This window comes from Alexandromys fortis, unplaced genomic scaffold (assembly GCF_014885135.2).
Source record: "Alexandromys fortis isolate MF-2015 unplaced genomic scaffold, M_Fortis_MF-2015_v1.1 scaffold_18, whole genome shotgun sequence".
Lineage (NCBI taxonomy): Eukaryota > Metazoa > Chordata > Mammalia > Rodentia > Cricetidae > Alexandromys > Alexandromys fortis.
The window spans coordinates 11,132,068-11,152,377 of NW_026067897.1; the positions used below are offsets into that span (position 1 = coordinate 11,132,068).

The window sequence follows — 20,310 nt, forward strand, 5'->3', positions numbered from 1 at the left end:
CTTTGGATAGGAGAGGGAGGGTGAGAGGAGTGGGGGGAGGGGGAGAAGAGAAGGGGGAGGGGGAGAAGATTGGGGGGAGGGGGAGGGAAATGGGAGGCTGGGAGGAGGCGGAAACTTTTTTTTTCTTATTCTCAATAAAATAAAAAAAAATAAAAAAAATAAAAAAAAAATAAAGTTTCCTTTCCAGACGGCTAACATTTCTTTGTCACTTGGGCTGCACTGAGACTGCAAGTTTAAAAGGGAAACAATAGCTTAGGGTCTCTTCCCTATGGCGCGTATGTCAGCATTTTTTTTAAATGTCTGGCAATAATTTTTCTGGCAACTAATACATCTTTGATGAATGTCTTTTAAGCACGAGAAAGGCCCCATGTAAATCATGTTTCCACTAAGGCAAAAGAAGTGAATGTGTGAAATTCTGTGGCTCCTGCTGATGCTGCTTAGGTCAGCAGCTACTGCTGGACGGCTACAAGCATGAATCAGTATGTGTTTGACATAGTCATTCTTTCTCTTTCTCCCTGGCTCATAAACTGGCTAAGAACGTTCCAATACAACAATGAACATGTGCTGATAAAGTGGCACATTGCTCTGTCTGCTGGCACTCTTTAGTAGGAAAGAACTCTCTCTCTCTCTCTCTCTCTCTCTCTCTCTCTCTCTCTGGAACTGAACATCTTCCATGCTTCCTTTAAGTCACTGAATTTTTCAAAACCTCACTGATCTCAATCACAACAGCATAGTTGCATTAGGGAACAAGGAAGTCAGAACCCTTTGCATTCAAGCATCACAATGATGTCCTCTGCTCTGGATAGCTTCATGTCAACTTGACACAAGCTAAAATCATCGCAGAGGAGGGAACCCCAACTGAGAAAATGTCTCAATAAGATCAGGTTGCTGTGAAGGTAAAGCCTGGATTTCCTTGGGGACCACAAGATGTTAGAGGTGCAAGGACATGGGGTACCTGCGGGGGGGGGGGGACTGATAGCAGGGGGTGGAACCAATCCAAGAAAAAGAAGTGTGAAGGCAGCAGGGGGCTGTGACACTAGACGTAGTTTGAGCATCCAAGACCTTAAAGCCTGACTGCATAGTGACACCCTTCATCCAACAAGGCCACACCTCCTCATAGCAACACTCCCTATGGTCCAAGCACTCAAACACATGAGTCTATGAGAACCATCCCTAGGCAAGCTGCCACGTTCCACTTCCTGGCCCCCACAAAGCTTTTAATTTAGTCCACCTTCAAAAGTTCCCATAGTCTATCAAATTTTAAACTTTTTTCAAAGTCCAAAGTCTCCTCTGAGACTCATCTAGTCAACATGTAGAACTCTTAGCTACCTCTTCAGCACCATATTGGCCTCCATGTTGCTGTGCTTCTCACCATGACAATAATGGAATAAGCCTCAGAAACTGCAAACCAGCCGCAACCAAATGTTTGTCTTTATAAGAGTGGCCATGGTCATGGCGTCTCTTCACAGCAGTAAAGCCCTAAGACACTGGCTTCACACAAGTTTCATATTTGAGCGAAGCAGAAATTACACTGTGATTTGTAGAAACCTCCTCCAAGAGAGCCCTGGATGGGGAAGTTGTGAACGTGATAGCTGTACTGGGGCCCCAACAGCAGATCAGATGACGGAACACATTTTTTTTTCATTCCTAGCTGAGTCAGCCCAGACTGTACAGCTAGGCAGAAATAGCAAGCCTCTGTTTTAAGATGGTTAACTTTGACGTTATCTCTGGCGTGGCTTCTGAGACAGCAGATAGCTGAAATATTGACATAAACCGAAAGGACTGAAAATGGTCCAAGGTGCTGTTTCCCTCGTCAGTGCACACCCTGTGGGGCTTAGGTCAAAAGTCTCCACTAGCCCCACCAGCCTTAGTCCTGCCTAGATGCAATAAGTATCACCACAAAGACCGTGTGCATCTGGTCCTCACAGCTGTTACCTATTGTGATTTCTGACTATTTTACATTACTTAAAATCTACTTTTTGCCTTACAGACCTTATGAAGAAGTGTGGCATGTTTGTTTTTTTTTTTTTTTCAAAAACAAAATTTTGAAAACCTTCCTTATATAACTTTGAACTAAGGTAAGGCTGCTTCTCAAAAGTCACCCCAGAGATGAGTTACTCTGTCAACCTCTTTCTCTCAAGGCTGGGGGGGGGATGGCGATTGTTTGGTTAGGGTGTGGGGGCATTGCTTCAATATTCAAAACAGAACGCCAACAGTTTTGTTTCCCTTTCTCTTCACAGCGATGATGCCCACCTCCTTAAAGGTTAAATCCACAGAGTAGACCCAGTGCAGCCGGTAGACAGGGACATCTCAGCTCTGTTTGCTTTGGAAAGGCCAAATGGAAAATGAAGTCCAGGTCTCCCTGGAGCGTCTCTGCCTCATTCTTCTTGAACTAAAAGAAGGTGATGACTGATTGAACTAAAAGAAGTCAAGACATCTGGTCCACTTCATGCCAGTCTCTTAATCAAAGGCAACAGTTTTATGACAAAAAAAATAAAAAAAAAACAGCATCACAATTACAATGAGCATTGTAACCAAGCAATACAGTAGAGGGCAAACATGTCCAAAAGTCTCTATTTAAACTAAGATTCTATTATTAGTAGGGGGTTTTCATGCCAGGATTACAAAGTTAGTATTACACCTAGAAGTCCCCATTGTCCAAGAATCAAATGAGTAATACTTTTTTGATTCTTCAGCGTGGTATCAGGAACAGAAACAACTTTCCAGGGCTGGGTGTACAAGTCAGAGGTAGAATGTTTGCCTAGTATGTCCAAGTCCAGGTTTCCATAAGTAGTGCTGCCAGAAAAGAAACAATTCTTCACAAAAATTAGCTACTGGGCCGGAGAGATGGCTCAGTTGGTAAAGCCATCTGCCACCACACCTGGTGAGCTTGATCCCCAGGTGCAAGGCAAGAACCAGGTCCCACAAGCTGTCCTGTCATCTGCACACACAGGCCACTTTTTAAAATTAGAATAGTTATTCTGAAGATGAAACGGCATATTGAAGTGACACACGTTCTAAACACTGCCACCCCACTGGGCATGGCCTCCTGGTCCATGACTGTCCCTGTTGATAGAAGTGGGTTCCTTGTGTGTTGGTCCATCTCTTGCAAGTGGTAGGTACTGAGTACACAAAAGTTTACAGAGCTGTCTATGTGATGGTATTTGGGGTAACTTGAATCCATGCTCCCCGGCTATAGTTATTTTCATTCCTATTTCATAGGAATTCCATATGCAATGGCATGGTATTTGCATATTTTAGGGTCTATAGTTAACTGAAATTTAGGTTCATCCATCAAGCATTATCTTATGGATTGTTCTATCAATATTTGTTAGTTATTTTTCTGTTTAATATGTAATTTGGGGCTTTATTTACTTAACATATATGTAAAATTATTTGACTATCAGTGCAGGGGGAGTATGTTTGGTGTATAGTATATGCCTGTAAGAAATGTTTTAACTAAAGAAGAAAGATCAGAGGTTAAAAGAGTTGTGTGAGTGAACAAACTCAAGATAAATGGGGTCGATGTGAAAGTTGGCACCCCCTGACTTATCTCTTGACAAGCTACAACTGACGCTTTCATCTGTTGATCACCTGCAATGTCCTTGTGAGCTTGGCCGGTTACCACTGCCTGCTGAATGCTCCAGTGTGGTCCTGTATCACACTGAAGGAATCGTTACCACTGTCTACTGAATGCCCCAGCGTGGTCCTGTATCACAGTGAAGGAACTGTCACCACTGCCTGCTGAGTGCCCCGGCGTGGCCCCGTACCACACTGAAGGAATCACCAACAGTGCAAGTGCCCAGTCTCTATGGGTGTCACTTTGCTTTCATGTTATGTTTCTGTCACATGAACTTAAGCTACTAAATAAACAGAAACTAAACACTGATTGCTATGGTGCCCCAGCAAGTAACTTAAATAATTGTTTTGTTGTCTAAGTTTATAGTGTGATACTATGAGCCAATTTCTGTTTTACTGAAAAGGGGAGTAGGAAATACTATATTTTTGTCACAGTGTTGAGCCACTAACTGAAAACTTACCAAATAAAGTAAGGAATTTAGGGTTTGTTAAGAAGTTCAATTTATAGGAGCTTTTTATTTCATTGGTTTTCAGTCTGGGGCTATAGTGACAGATGGTTTCTGTGTGGCGCCCTGTCCACGGGGTCCCCTAGCTCACCCAAGGGCACAGCCCACCACCACGCACTTTTGCTGAGCGGCTGCCTCCAGCAGCAGCAGGCTCTGTAAGCATCCAAAGGTGGTCTTCCTGCAAAGCGGCTCCTGTCTTCAAGGACTAGAGGAGGTAGAACAAGCCAGTTTTCTACAGTCCCCATATGGAGGCCAGTTCCAGGCCCACCTGAGGTCACTGAATGTCACCCACCGGGATGACACAAGCCATGTGGGTCTCCCTGCTTGGACAACCTGACCACGTCAATTAAGCAAATGGGATCCGTAGGTTTCTATGCTGAATGCTCACGGCGTACTCAGGGTTAAATGTGGCTTCATATGGCCACACAGTTATCACTGTCAATTTGTAGAACCTTGAGAACAGTTAGCAAACGAAAATGCCAATTAGGTCTTGATAAATTGTCCCTGTGCCAACTTTTACGAAAGCTACATATGGTAAATGGCCTAAAGGTTTTCTGAACAAGGGAGAATTTCTGCCTCCTATTGAGAAGTCACGGGCACCAGGGACAGTCTTCTCATGTTGAGACAGCTGATGAACGGCAATCACATCACTGAGCCAGGTACCAGAAGGGCTCCAGCCTGAGTCGTTTGAGTGCCTACTCAAAGCCTTTGAGCTGAACTCCTCATCAGGAAGGAAGGGCAGACTCACTAGATTTCCAACACTGCTCCCATCCCCAATCTTCTTGTGGCATGTGTAACAGTTGGCACTGTAGTCAGAGCACCAGGACCTTGAGTGAAAATAGCTCCCTCTTGATCTTATATCTAAAGTTTTCACTCAGATCATCTCATCTGACTCCACTGTTCCTGAGAGAGTGCAGACACTCACCCTACCTCAGCAGGATGTGTGATACACAGAGGGACACGCCTACACAGCCCTCTGGGTCCATATCTACACCCAGTGATAATACTTTCATTCCTTCTTCTTGATCTACAAACGGCTGAAATACTTTGGTGGCTTAATTATTATTAATTAGACATGAAAACTGTAGCACCTGCGCTGAGCTCCGAGTCTTACAAGAGAAAGAGAGGAGGGATTGTACCAGCCAGGGGGGTCATAATGAGGGAACCCACAGAGACAGCTGACCTGAGCTCGTGGAAGCTCATGGACACCAGACCAACAGTCAGGGAGCCTGCATAGGACTAACCTAGGCCTTCTGCATGTGTGTGGCAACCTAGCAGCTTGATCTCTTAGTAAGGCTTCTAACAGTGAGAGCAGGACCTCTCCCTGGTGTTTAGCTGGCTTTTGGAAACCTGTTCTCTATGCTGGATTACCTGGCCCTACCTGGACTAAGGAGAGGAGCTAGGTCCTGCCCAAACTTGAGATGCCATGCTTTATGCAAGGTCTGTCCCTTTCTGAATGGAAATGGAGGAGTGGCTGGAGAGGGGGGAAAGGTGAGAGATGAGGGGAGAGGAGGGAGGGAAACTGATGGGTATGTAAAATAAATTTTTTAAAAATGTTATTTAAATAAAAAGAGAAAAGAAAATTGTCTTGCCAATGTGAGAAATTAATACCGTTGAAGTTATAAACCACAGAGCCCTATAAAACTTTCTAAACCGGGAGCAGAGCTCTTAAATTCATCCCAGCTGTCTGTCCCTCTGTATTCATGTCACACCTTGGTCCTAGCTTCTCTGAAGCCTTAGAAACTCATCCCATTTCATATTGTCCCCACACATCCTTCCTGTCCACTCCACCATGGGCCGCTGTGACATTTATCTCTGTGATTTCTAAATGCCAACAGTCACTGACAACCTGAAGCTGAGCACATCTATTTGTCTCTCCAGCAGTGCTGCGAGGTCCTAAGGATGTCCCAAATCCCATTCATAAACCCCATGAGGGTATTATTTTATAACTCATCTGTAGGAAAAAAAAATACCTCACAGGAGAAATAAGTACTACTGTTTCCCGTCATAAACGAGACCAGCACTCAGCAGCTTAGCCTTCACTGCTTCTGTGACCTTTGGCACACCAGTTACATCCTTCAGCAGACTTGTACACTGAAGTGAATTTATAGATAGCCTCCTTTCTAGAGCCTACTTATAAAGTGTAACTCCTTAGCTGCCATTCCTTTCCAAAATTAAAAAGGGCAAAGAGAAATAAAGCACATTTTACCTGTAATTTCTCAAGCATACGCAGAAATCCCTCTGTTGCATCAAGAGAAGAATCTGAGCCAAAGGCTGAGCTGCCTGAACCTGCCCTGCCTGTGTAGATCAGAGACCATGGTGGCGTTTGCATTGTCAACGGTGTTGCCTACGGCGACAGCAAACACCTCACATGACACCCTAGCCAGAATGATGCTGGCCAGGGTACATGACTGTTGTCAGGAGGCAGTGAACACAGTCCTCTCTATCTAGTAAGAAATATTCAAACTACAGCAGATAAATTAGACAGCAGGCGAAATAGCCCACTTGGCTCTTTTTCTAATCAATCCATCCTTGTGGTGTGTCATATAGTAATGGAACGGAATCAAAGAAGCATTCTGTTTCATTTTGAAGTTGATAATTTCAATATTGGGGAGCTGTGTTTTAATCTAGTTGGACACCAAGAAATGGGGTCAGGAGCCCATAACAAAGCAAATTGGTTCAAATGTTTTGCTTTCTTTCTGGAGAAAGACAACTTCTTTTTCTTCCAAGAATTAGCAGGTCAGATATCTGTAGGAAGACAACTGTCAATACACATGCTCTCTCACCTCCCAGCTATGCTTCCAACACTATAGAAGCAGATATTTGAGCTACACAAAGCAGACATCCTGCAGTGCCCATAGCCCAGGTAGTGGAAACAAACCTCTGAGCCAGATATATATTCCCTTCTCTCAAAGTCTCCATTATACTGATTTTGGTCATCTGGACCTCTGAATCTAAGTCTCAGGGTGTTTGTTCTTATTTATTTCAGGGGCTTTACTAAGTTACAACTGATACACAAGGATTTTTAAATATTTAATATATACAGTTTGATAAATTTCAAGCTATACTTATACCTATGAAGCCATTATTGCACTCAAGATAATAAATATGTCCAACAACCTCCTCCTTGTATCCTTATATTTAATTGGGAGAATCATTGTGAGAATAACATATATATATATATATATATATATATATATATATATATATATATATATATATATATATCTTAACTTTTTATGAGACAGGATCTCATGTATCCTAGGCTAGACTTAAACTTTTTATATAGCCAAGGCTAGCCTTTAACTCCTGATCCTCCTCTCTTTATCTCCCAAGTACTAGTATTACAGGCATGCACCACATTCCAGGCTCCTTAAACAAAGTTTTAATCATACAATTAGTGATTAGAGACACTATGTTTATACAGCAAATAGCTGGAAATTATTTACCCAACAAAAATGAAAAATTATTCCTCCATCCTCCAGCCTATCCCCAGCATCCTCCATTCTGCTGTCTACACCTTTGATCTTGACTGCTTCAGATCCCGTGCCTAAATGGATTGTGTGGTTACCTGCCCTTTGCTGCCTGGCTTACCCCTCATAGTATGTCATAGTATGTCATAGTATGCTCTGGGTGCACTGGTGCTGTTCCAAGAGGTAAAGTTTCCTTTCTAATGACCGAAGAATTTTCTACTCTATAGAGAGAAGGGTTATAAATACATGCATGGGGCTGAAGAGATGGCCCAGCAGGTAAGAACATTAGCCAGTGCTCTTCCTGAGGAATCGGGTTCAATTCCCAGCACCTACAAGTAGCTCACAACAGTCTGAAACTCCAGTTCTAGGGGATCTGATACCCCAGCACTGTCATGAATGCAGGCAAAAAAGTGCGCATATAAATACCTGCATCTATATGTATACATTATAATATTATAGATGGGGGTTCTCCATTCTGCTATCAGTAGGCACATCATTGTTTTTGCTTCTTGACTATGATGACAACATAGCACACAGACATGATCATATCCTAAACTTCAACTCTTAGCTACACCCAGATGTGAGGTTGCTAGTGTATAGTATCTCTATTCACAATTTCTGAGGAATCTCTACAGTATTTTCTGTAGCTATTGGGCCATTTCACACTCCCTCCTCCAGCAGAATACAAAGATTTCAATTTCCTCACATCATTGCAAGTCTGTGGCGGCTTTTAATGACAATCATCCTGTGTGTGAGGGGACGTCTCATTGTTAGCATTTTTTTTTAATGATCCACGGTGCCAATCATTTGAAGAAAAAGTCTGTTCAGGTCCTTCGCCTATTTTCACCCAGTTTGGTGGGGGGAGGGGTCTGCTATTATTTTGTGGTCTCCTGTTCATTTTAGTACTTAGGACAATGTTGCATTCTGTTTGCTTTTGTTTTCAATTCAGGAATATCTTTTGGCAAAACAGAACATATAAGAGGCTATGTCCCTTCAAACATTACCTTGGAATGTAGTTACGGAGCACGATTGTACCTGGAAGAACCTTTACATTTGAAGCACCATTTCTTGACCAGTTGGGGGGGGGGGGTACAGGAGGGAAGGCGTGGATGGCCAGCCTGTGGCTGCTATGCTGCTTCTGGAATTCTTTCTGCTCCCACTGAGCTCAGGTTAACCCTCTGCAAGGTGAAAAAGAACTGGATCAGAGGAGCTATTACTCAATACTCAATAATTATTATTAAATAATTATTATTATTAAGTAAGTAATAATTATTACCCGATAATGCTATTGTTGAGGCTGGGGTGTAGATCAGCAGAAGAGTACTTGTCATGTGTGTAAAACCTTAGGTTCAAACACACGTGTGAGAAATAGTAATAATATCATTGCACACCTGCTGTGTGGAAATCGGCAGAACGAGAAAACGGACTTCATTAACATGTTTGCGTCTACTGAAGGAGCCATGCAAAGCACATCTCTCAGCTACAGTCTACGAGTCAAATGAAGTCTGAGATAATGAAGGAGCACACCCTGCATCCAGGACCACAGCCCTTTCAATACCCACAAGAGCCATTTCAACTCTTTGTCGTGACCAAATGTCCAAGTTCTAGAGCCAGCATCAGGTAACAACAGGTGGTGGAAATTAAGATTCTACTTTCACCGTTCCAACCCCCTTCGAGCTCCAACTGTGAGGCACGAACACACTTTCATCAGAAATACCCATCCTTTCTCCGCGCTGTGTGTGATTTCACTCTTCCCCCTTGGTTAGGGCGGCCCTCTTTCACTCCCAATCTCCCAACTGAACTTTTGGATGGTGCTGGGCTCCTCTCCCCGCTTTCCTTCCTCCACAACCCTGCTGCAACTGTGTCCATCAGATGCCGCCTTTCCCAGGGAGCGCACGCGCTGTTCCTGGGTCTGGAGGGCCCCTGGGAAGGCCTGCTCTGATCTTTCACTGCCCCCTTCCCTGACTCACATCTCACCAGGGCCAGGAAGGGAGGGGAAGCACCAGGCCAGCGTTTCCTATCAGTTCAGAGGGGCAGGAACCAGGGGCTTTCCCACAGGGCTGAGCCTGGCCCTCCACTGAGAAGTGTCTGCATTCCAAGGCTGGAGCCTGTCACCACCCTTCCAGCCCCTTTGAAGCTGGGCAAAAGGCCTGCCAACAAGCGGCCAAGCTTGAGAGCGCCTCTGCTTGCCCTGGGAGGGGCTCTTTTCCTGCCTGTATTTTGCAGCTTCTCGTGAGAGGGAATGGCAGGCACAGTAACTTTGCAAGGTTTTACTCTAAAACACCAAAAAATAAGAACTCTAGTGAAGTGATCCTTCTAGCAAACAGACCAAGATCCGTTTTGGTCCTGAAAGGTAATTCCATGAATTTAGCAACCTACTGCCCTGGTTTACTTATTTACATATATTTGCATATAGACCTTTTTTTCAAGTGTAATTAAATATTCTGAGTTGCTGGCCTTTACCACTTTGGCTTCTCTGTACATGCTCCATCGTTTGCTCTCTGTGAAGCATGGCATTGAAAGGCGTCACAAGATTCCTGGTGGAACCTGAAGGCAATTCCCTACTCCCATTCTCAGCTTTCACACAATGACCTCAGTAAGAGCTGACTCCTTCATCCCCTGAGCTGCCTCCCAGTCTTCTGGTCCAGACTGAAGGGATTGGGCTGGGAGGCTTTTGTTGGTGTTCGCATTTATTTTTAGAGACTCAGAGAACATTAGAACTGAAGAACCCAAGGAAATTGCCAGCATAGGTTGAGTATCCTTAATCCAGATGCTGAAATCCAAATTGCCCCCAAATCTAAAGTTTCCTAGGGGCACAAATAATGGACCAGGTAGAAAACGACACACCTGACCTCAGTCTCACCTCAAGAGATGGTTCATAGTTCGAACACAGCTGTACTTAAATGTATTTTATAAAGTTATCTCAGACTATGGATGTAAGGTACATATGAAACAAATTAATTTCACATCATATTTGGGTCCAGAACCCTAAGCTTTTCATTGTGTGTGTGTGTGTGTGTGTATGTGTGTGTGTGTATGTACAAAGAAGAAGAAGAGGAGGAGGAGGAGGAGGAGGAGGAGGAGGAGGAGGAGGAGGAAGAGAAGAAACACAGAAGCATTGAACACTTCTGGTCCAAACCATTTTGGATAAGGGATGCCCCCACACACACATACCCCTTTTCAAGTGGTTTACCCTAACCCACTGTGAGCCATGACACCAAGTCAGCAAGCCATTGTTATGAGAAAAGAATTCACATATTCGTGTCCTCAGTGTGAAAATGCTAAGTCATGAGGCATTGGGAGGTGATTCAGTCATAGGTTTGAAGGATCAGTGTTTTGTAGAAGAGACCCCAGAAATCTCTCTTATCCTTTGCAATGTGAGGACACACTGAGAGACTGGCCAAAAAATGAGTCCTTACCAGACACCTAAGTCTAGCTCCGTGGTGCAGGACTTCGGAAATACTCCCAGTGCCTTTCTGTTAGACTAGCTGGAATCAACCCACAGCCACAATCAGCTCCCTCTGAAAAGCAGAAAAGAAATTTTAACAGCATTGTCGCTGCTGAATAGTGGTGGTGCTCACCTTTAACCCCAATACGTGGGAGGCACAGGCAAGTGGATCTCTGTGAGTTCAAGGCCAACCTGGTCTACACTGTGAGCTCCAGGACAGCCTGAGCTACATAGTGAGACCCTGTCTCAAATACCAAAAACAAACAAATAAAAAATAAATAAAAGTTCTGTAGCATGCTACAGGTGGATACAAGCAAGATTTCAGCAAAGTTTTTTTTACAGATATACACACATGTGTATGAATGAGAAGTTCATGACAGATTGTAGACCGATTCCCTGTTTCTTTTATCAAAATAGTTTGACTTGGTCAATTTCCAAGCAGTTTCCCTTAACTAGAGGAGACACATGCCAAGACCAACAAACACCTGAGATGGTGAATAGTTCCAAATTCACACACACCATGTTGTTTCTTATACATTATTTTTATTTTTATTATTATTGTATTTTTCTTATTCATTGATAAAATTTAAATTATTAGTTAAGTTCAGTAAGAGATTTAAAATAGCATTAAAATGGCACAGTTACAATATTTAATAATAAAATTGCCCTCGTCATCACCCCTCTTGCATTTTGGGACATTGTTAAGAAATGGAAGTTACCTGAGATCAGGTGCCATGATTCTGAGATGATCTGCTAACTGAGAGACTACTTAAGGTCTGAATGCACAGTCATGCATAGGAATGGTTGATGTTCCTGGGGCGGGAGACAGAATGCAGAAAAGCTAGATTTAAATTTGCAATTCAGAGTTGTATGCAACTTAAAACTTCTGAGGTGTTCCTTCCTATAATCTTCTGTTTAATATTTTTGGACTGCCATTGACCACAGGTGCCTGAAAACATAGAAAGCAAAACCGCAGTAACTATATAAACAGTGTGCTTGGTGACAACGTTGATAGCAACTGCCCGGACTGCCTCACGATGGCTAGCAACCACAGTTTGTCAGTTGGCAATCTGCAGATACACTGGTGGTCCTGCTCTATAAGAGGACAGGGATAAACATCACCATCATGTTTTTGTTGCACTGTCTGGGATACATACCAGTCCTGTTCCACTGTTCGATGCTTTATGCACCTCCCCAGCAAAGACAAACCTGTGCCTTTGCAACTGTTCACTTTCATCAGTCCATCCCCAGACTTTTTACAGAAACTCCAATTGCAACAATTACTTTTAGTGACTTTGTCTCATCTATACACCTGCTGAGTATGTCAGCAATGGTAATCGAGAGAGGGCCAAGGCCATGTCTGCTTATGTTATGACTACACCTTACTCAATATTGCAAACACCCTGAGGTCTTTGTTCTTCCTCCTAGGGTCTGCCTTTCCTTCCCAATTCCAGAGCTTCATGTGAGTCCAAACATCAGGAGTTAAACTGTTTTAGAAGCGCCACCTGCTGGTATGCATACATTGGTGCACCTGCATGTTGGACAAAGGAACACTGGCATAGCCAGGTTGGGCCAAGGGGTGTGTTTTATAGCTCTCTTGATCAGAGAGAGAAATACAGAAAGGACAGTTAAAGCTCAACCACCAGAAGCAAAACCTTTGAAGACATAAGTAAAGTATTTGAAAAGATGCCCAATGCCAGCAGTCATTGGGAAACATAATTATACCTGGTAACACCATGCTGAATATAAAAGCTGATGTTCACACTGGAGGGTAGTGCAGCAGAACACTCCTACATTGTGGGCATGAACACAGATGAAACCGTTTAACAGCTTTCTGTAGAGTAAAGAAAATGATTGCATTTGACCAGAAAACCCCATGTCTAAGTATTTACTAAAGTGGATGGGAAACATACATTCTCCTAAAACCTCTGTGCACGAACTAACACCTTTCTCCCAAACTGAAAGCAGCATGCTTCAACAGTTTGTAGACAAAGCAGCCTGAGGTATCCACAAAATTACATACTTGCAACAATAAGAGAAGGGGAGTAAAGTACTGATTTCTTCAACAAGATGGATAAATTGGAAATGCTTTTTACTGACCAGAATCCAAGCTCAGAAAACCTCATATTGTTTCATTCTATTCACCGGACTGTTAGCTCTCTGACATTGTAACAAAATATAACAGATAATCAACCTGAAAGGAGGTGCATCTATTCCTTCAGAGCCAAAAGGAAGGCAGAGCGTCATGGTGAAAAGCTCACAGTAAGTCAGGCAGCACTCCAAGAAGCAAGAGAGATGGAGGCTGAGATCCCAATATCCCTTTCCAAGGAAAACCTCCGACTTACCGCCACCTCTTAAAGGTTTTATCATCTTCAAATGACATCACAGATTGAGGAACTTCAAACATGCAACTGTGAGGAACACTAATCCAACCCTAAAAACTGAGTTCATGCAGCCATTGAGAAAATACAAAGGCCATATGTATCCTTTTATATCCACAAAGTAGCAAGTGCGCAGTTCTACATTGTTGAGGCAGAGAAAACAGAATGCTCCTAATTGCACTGCTGTTGGAATTATAACTGTTCATTTTGTTGACAATGCATGCCTATTACAGTTCAACGTCTGTTAAAAGTCATTAATTAAGCAAATCCACTTCCAAACACCACCTTATAGAGCCTAGTGAGACATATAGACAGATAATTACCAGTAAGTGGAAAAAGCAAGTTCCTGAATTTGCACTATTATGGCAATGAGTAAGGAAATTCCACAGTATCCATCAAGGAAAAACCAGCAGTCCAGAAGCACACATATGCCACCATGAGCAAATCTTAGAAACGCTTTCCACACTGAAACCTAGCTTTAAGAGACCATCTGCCATTAAGTGGTTGAGCCATCAGAGGCTTTAACCACTTGAAAACTCTACTTCCAACAGCAAGTCCCACGAGACAGCATTCAGACAGGAAACCCTGCAGGTTGTGGCAATGGTAAGACAGGATCAGAATTCAAACCTGCTAGACCCTGGGCAGCTGCAAATGCAACAGCCTACGAGGGAGAGCAAACAGCCTGGGGCAGTAGCACTCCGGCTAGAGAGACAACATGGGCTGCTCTGGCAACTATGCCCACCTCCAGAGGTGCTGAAGGAGGATGTTGCTCACTGTCTGTGGCCGAAGTGCAATTTCTATTACACTGTTCCCCGTGAGAGTGAAGCACCTGTTTCCCCGCAGCAGCCAGCCAACATTTTGGACAACTCAAAATGACAACACAGGACTAGTAATTGAACACCACACCCTCCAAAGACTAAGGTAACCCCATTAATAACTATGGGAGACAGAGGCCTGGACAAAAGACTTTAGCAAACCCTACTGTAAAAGCAATGATGTAGATGTTCTCCTGGGCAAAGGAACGCCCTGATCCAGGGAACAGGGACCCAGAAGATTAGCCCAAATTTGGACTTTGGGGACAGATGTTTGATACGGTAATGGAGTGAGTGACTAATCCAGAATACTTCTAGCAGGAGTGGGGGCCGTGACTGCTTTCTCCCACATTCGGAGGTTCGGAAGATTTTGGAGCTGTTTTTATTGAGGGGGTATTTTTCAAAAGGCCTTAGGATGCTTTTCCCGGAGTAGAATGGGTGAATCGGGTGGCGCTTAGGAAGTCATAGGTTGATGGGTGCAGAGTGAAGACTCCTCTCAATGAGTCAGAGCCAGCTGCAGCTGTGGTATGATAATAGCTCAGTCACGGTTCACCTAGAAACCTTGGCGTTGTCCATTAAGCTGATGGAGCAGCGACGCGAAATGCAAGCATCATACTGTCGCGGAGGCTTCTGTAGATGTTTTAAAGGAAAGCCTGGCAGGCCAAGCAACCTACGACCGGCTCAGGATCCCATGAGCAGCTCTTAAGTGGATGATGCACAGAGCAGTGAAACGGAAGACAAATGGGCATTGGAGATCTCGGGGAATGTGGAATGTCTGCAAGGAAAACCACAGGCAGCGACTGGAGCGAGCCTCAGACAAAGCCATGGGGGCTAGCCTCATGGGGGCGGGGCTTCCCACCGCCTTTGGAGTTTACATCACACCAAACATTCGTGGTTTCTAGAGTGGAACCATAGATTTAATGCTTCCTTGCTGGAGTTTAGTCTTTCTTTGACCCCTCTCTTCCTTTCTATGCTCCCATACCTCCCTTGTAAAATGAAAATGTTTGTTCTGTACGATTCTATATGTGCAGCATAGAACTTGCTTTTTTATTTTATAGGGATTCATTGCTAAAAAATTTGCCTTGAATCTCAAGGGCAGTTTGTACTAAACTATGGAGCAATACAGAACTGTCGGGAGCCCGGGGACACTTGGAGATGGACAGGATGCATTGTGCATTATTTGAGATAAATGTGGGCCTTTGGGGGACCAGGATGGAATGCTGTGAGTTAAATGATATGGCTGGGTGCCAAAGATAAGAATGCCTGTCACAAGGAGATGGGAGGAGTTGGGAGACTTGTAAAAAGCGCACTTCCGGGAATATCCTTACTGGCATTTCCATAGAGGAATAAACGGGGGAAAGGATCATGCTCCAAACGTAGGCGGCAGCAGCATCACATAGGCTCTGGAGCTCGGATGGATTAAGGTGGGGAAGGATGAAGCCAGTGAGTAGATTTTGCCGGCTTCCTGCTGCCACGTGAGCTTTGTTTCACCGGGCTTTCCTCACCGCGGTCGGTTGGGTCATGTGAAATCAAGAGCCAAATGAATCCTTCCTTTTCTCAGGTTATTTTCTCAGGCATTTACCACAGTAACGGAATCACTAACAAAATTCCATTCCTTAATGCTGCTCAGATTGAAATTCCAATCTTTTCCTTTGGGCTTGCTTCTGCCGTGCTGCAGCTCCACCACAGCTGCCTTTGACTATCAGGAGTGCTTCCTAAATGACTTTCAGCTTCAGGCTTTTGAAGCTGTTCCTCTGCCTCCACCTAAACCTGCACGATCATTAGCTTGGCCGCTTGGAACGTTTCTCTCAGCCGTGCATCCCATCTCTCCCATGGATCTTCTCACACAAGCTTCCCATACAGTCTCAAAATTAGGCACCTCTTTCTTTTAAAAACAAGGTTACGTTCACAGGCTTTTTTTCTTCTTTTTCCTTTTGCATGTGTATGTGGCAGGTGTCCACATGTGTATGGACACTCACAGGAGATAGAGTAACAAGGCAATTGAGATTTGGAGGAAGAAGGAAAAGAAGAAGGAGAAGGAAGAGAAGGAGGGGGAGGAGGAGAAGGAGAAGGAGGAGGAGGAGGAGGAGGAGGAGGAGAAGGAGGAGGAGGAGGAAAGAGGTCATGTGTGTGTGAGAGCACACAAGCACATGGGTATGTGCACATATGGAGGCGTGGCTTGAGATCAGGGGTCTCTCTCAGCTGTCCTCTGCCTCAAATACTGTAGCACTCTCTCCCTGAACCTAGAGCTGGCTCATCAGCTGCTCTAGGGAGCCCCTGCCTCCTCTTCCTGGGGGCTACAAAGCTGTGCTTCCATCCCTGCCCAGTCTTTATATGGGTGCTAGAGATCTAAAGTTCAAGCCCCATGCCCGCCAACAGCAAGCACATTACCCTCCAAGCCATCTCTCTTGCTCCCATGCTTTTATCTTGTAATGACAATAAACATCATTTAACAACAAGGTACAGATTGTAAGAAAACTTAAAGCTATAGACTAAGAGTACCTTGAAGAGAAATTCCGTTTTTATTTTTTTAGGACTGTGTGACTTGTTGTAGCTTCACTGTGCTGAAGTAGCTTATGAACCCTTCCCAACAGATGTATTATGAAGGGAGAATGGGAACAGATCTTCAGAAAACCACCAAGGGCACACGAGGATTCCAGAAAAGAGGCTATAGCAGAGGAACTGAGCGCATTTTGGCCCCAAAGATCCTGAACCAAAGGAAAGAAGCGAGCTAACTGGTCATTTTGTTTTGGTTTGTTTTTCTCTTTGATGAGTGGTACTGGAACTGAGCCTCGGAGAGCAGATTACTTAATAAGTTCACCCCACACAAAATCTACAAGAGATATTCAAACCAATATGTGCACATCACCAAAAGAAAACCCTCAAAAATTCACAACAAAGACAGGCAACACGGCTCCCCAAAAAGCCCACAAATTCTCAAATACTAAATTCAAGGCCATGAAGTAGATAAAATGCCAGATGAATATGTCAAAGTCCTCTGGTAAAAATGACCGATGTCTTGAAAGAGGATATAAACAAGCAGGCGAATTTAATCCAGGCTGTGGAAGGCAAACAACAACACAAGGAGAAAGAACACAGAATGGATAAGGAACCCAGGAACATGGGAGATAAGAGTAACAAGGAAATTGAGATTTGGAGGAAGAAGGAAGAGAAGAAGGAGAAGGAGGAGGAGGAGGAGGAGGAGGAGGAGGAGGAGGAGAAGAAGAAGAAGAAGAAGAAGAAGAAGAGGAAGAGGAAGAGGAAGAGGAAGAGGAAGAGGAAGAGGAAGAGGAAGAGGAAGAGGAAGAGGAAGAGGAAGAGATGTTGATAAGGAAACCTTCAATGTCTTCAGTAGAAGACATCAACAATGGGCTGGCCAAATAGGAGAAAACATATCCGGGATGAGGGACAATATTAAGAAAATACCATTCAAACATCAATAAGAAAAAAAATAGTATTGGCACAATTTAAAGAATTCTGAGCTGTGGTCCAAGAGACCAACCTAAGAATCTACGGGACAGAAAGAAATGGGATAAACACCAAAACATAAATAATCTACTGAATGAAATTGTAGCAGGATTTATAAATCTAGACAAGGAAAAAGACATTCAAACATGAGAACAATTTAGAACACAAGATGGACATTACCAAAGAAGAATTCCTCTATGACATTATAGTCAAGATGTCAAAAATGCAAAGAAAAATGATATTAAAAAACTGTAATGAAAAAACAACCTAAAAAGGTAGAAGCATGAAAATAACATCAGAGTTTTATCCAATAATATGCAAAGACAGGATATCATAGAAATTTATTAATATCTCACATGTTCTACAACTTAACTGCTGCTAATCAAGGTTGCTCCATCCAGCAAGATGTCTTCTTAAAGTGACATGAAAAATAAGGGCATTGCAACACAAGCAAAACATCTGGTCACCCTCCACAGAGGAGACACCTGGCTACCTTCCACAAAGGAAGAAGAAAATGTTTCAAGCATGGAACCACAGGAAAAAAATAAAGCTCCTGAGAGGAAAAGCTAGGAAAGAATTCATTGTATCCAACACAACAAACAGAAACAATTCTAGCACAGCTAGAGGAAGAAGTAAAGAAGAAACAAAAACTCAACCAACCAGAATGAACAAGAGTTAAAAGTATTAGTAAGCACTTCTCAGCACTAACTTTATACAACTTCAGCTCACCAACAAAGAAAAAAAGAGTAACTGAGTAGATTAAAAAGCCTTAATCCAGCAATTGTTTTTTTTTTAAAAAAAAAAAAGGAACTAACAAGCAGAAAATAGCAACAACAACATCAAAAAATAACACCCCACTTGGTAAAGACAATCATACATTGAAAGTCTCTGGAAGGAAAATAATCTGATAAACTAATGGTTGCTAAATATAACCTGGCAGAGCCTTTCTGCTACCTGATAGAATCAATTTCAATCCAAAGTTAGAAGAGATAAAGAAGGGAGCAATTTCTAATTGTAAATATATGTGCATCAATATTAGAGCTGCAAACTTTCTAAAACAGACACTATAGGACACAAAGGGGCAGATGGGACCTGATACGACAATAATAGGAGAATTTAAACTGTACTCTCAACTTTAAATAGGTCATCCAAACTGGAAGAAGCCTCAGAGTCAAGCCGAACCACAGGCCGAGTACACTTAACAGACATACACAAAATATTTCACCTGACAAATAGAGAACACATTGTATTCTCATCAGCCCATGGAACCTTCTCTAAAACAGATCACATACCAGGCTACAGAGCAAGTCTTACTAAACACAAAAGTTCAGATTAATTTCTGGTATCTTATCAGATCACAGGGCAGTAAAACTAGAAAAGTTTGTAGCTATGGATGCTTAAATTAAAAGCTCGGAAAAATCCCAAATAAACAACCTAACAATGGACCTGAAGGGCCTGCAGAAACAAGAGCAAGCTCGCCCCACCCAAAGGAACTAGAAAAGAAGTGTTAAAGATCGCAGCAGAAATCAACGCAATGGAGGATAAAGGGATGACATTGGAACAGACTGGAGAGGTTTTTTTTCTTTGAAAAAATAAATGAGGTGACTCTACCTTAGCCCCTTAAAAATGCTGTCCTGGTGCCACAGAAGTCTGCAAGCCCTGCTGTAGTAATGGGTTAGTGGCACTACAAGCCCTCTGAGGAAATTCAGTCTTTGCTATGCATTCCAGAAAGGACTGGTGACAAAATAAATTTCAAAATGGTTGTTCTTGATAACTGCTGTCCATAGCACTCTGCAGTCCAAATTGCATCCTCGTGAGTTTTCACAGCACCTAAGAGGATGGCTCTAGTTCTCATCCCATCAGCTGTAAGAACTACTTAGGACATTGATTTTCTTTGATACAATATGATTGCATTTTACCCTTCCATTTTCTCTCTCCAAATCCTCCCATATACCCTCCCTGCATACGTTTGTGTGTGTGTGTGTGTGTGTATTCTAAAATATAATCTGCTCAGTTGATACTACATTACTTGTGTGTTTCAGCACTGACCATTTGGTATTGGCTAACCAATTACCAATTGTCATGTTCTTCTCTAGGGAAGACTACCTCTCTTGCTCCCAGCCTTCCTCAGTTCTTCGTGTAAGGTTGAGACCCCACGGACATACACTTTGGCATGTCCACTGCTGTTATCCTTGTTCAACTCATGTTTAGGCAGTTATGTTGGTGAGGCTATGGCTGTAGCTTCTATACTAGGAGACACAGACTCGCAGAAAACTCCCTGATTCTCTGGATCTTACAAATATTCCACAATGTTTCCTGGGCCTTAGGTTGTGGTGGGGGTGGAGATGTATCCGTTCAGACTGGGTTCCCACACCTCCATGTTTTGATTGGTTGTGGTTTTCTGTAGTGGTCCCTGTCTCTTGCAAAGAGAAGTTTCCTTGATGAGGAGTGAAGACTATACTTATCTATGGGCATAAGGACAAATGTTTATAGATTGTTGTTAATGATTATGCTGGTTTAGTTATTTAGTGGTTAGAGATTCCCCTTGAATTCTACTTTACTATCACTGAGTAATTAGCTAGGTTTACAATGCCAGGTGTGGGCTCTTTCGTGTTGAGTAGGTCTCGGGTCTAATTAGAGAGC

General features: G+C 43.2%; 1 protein-coding gene and 1 long non-coding RNA gene across 9 annotated transcripts in view; both read right to left on the minus strand.

Annotated features, from left to right (window-relative positions):
- The window catches only part of Rp1 (RP1 axonemal microtubule associated), a 127,682-nt gene extending 121,278 nt beyond the window's left edge, over window positions 1-6,404 (minus strand). For all 8 annotated transcript variants that reach the window (XR_007588163.1, XM_050118876.1, XM_050118875.1 and 5 more), the window contains exon 1: window positions 6,295-6,404. Coding sequence is in view for 7 of the 8 variants with exons in the window: in XM_050118876.1 (XP_049974833.1) it covers window positions 6,295-6,312 (18 nt within the window). In the remaining variant the exon portion in view is untranslated. The remainder of the gene's footprint in view (window positions 1-6,294) is intronic.
- A 2,232-nt stretch (window positions 6,405-8,636) lies between these two features.
- On the minus strand, window positions 8,637-11,884 carry LOC126515164 (uncharacterized). The gene is made up of 3 exons (XR_007595762.1): window positions 11,726-11,884; window positions 10,978-11,079; window positions 8,637-8,736 (listed from the first exon to the last, which is right to left on the minus strand). It is a non-coding gene; the product is annotated as an uncharacterized lncRNA (long non-coding RNA).
- Window positions 11,885-20,310: the final 8,426 nt, after the last annotated feature.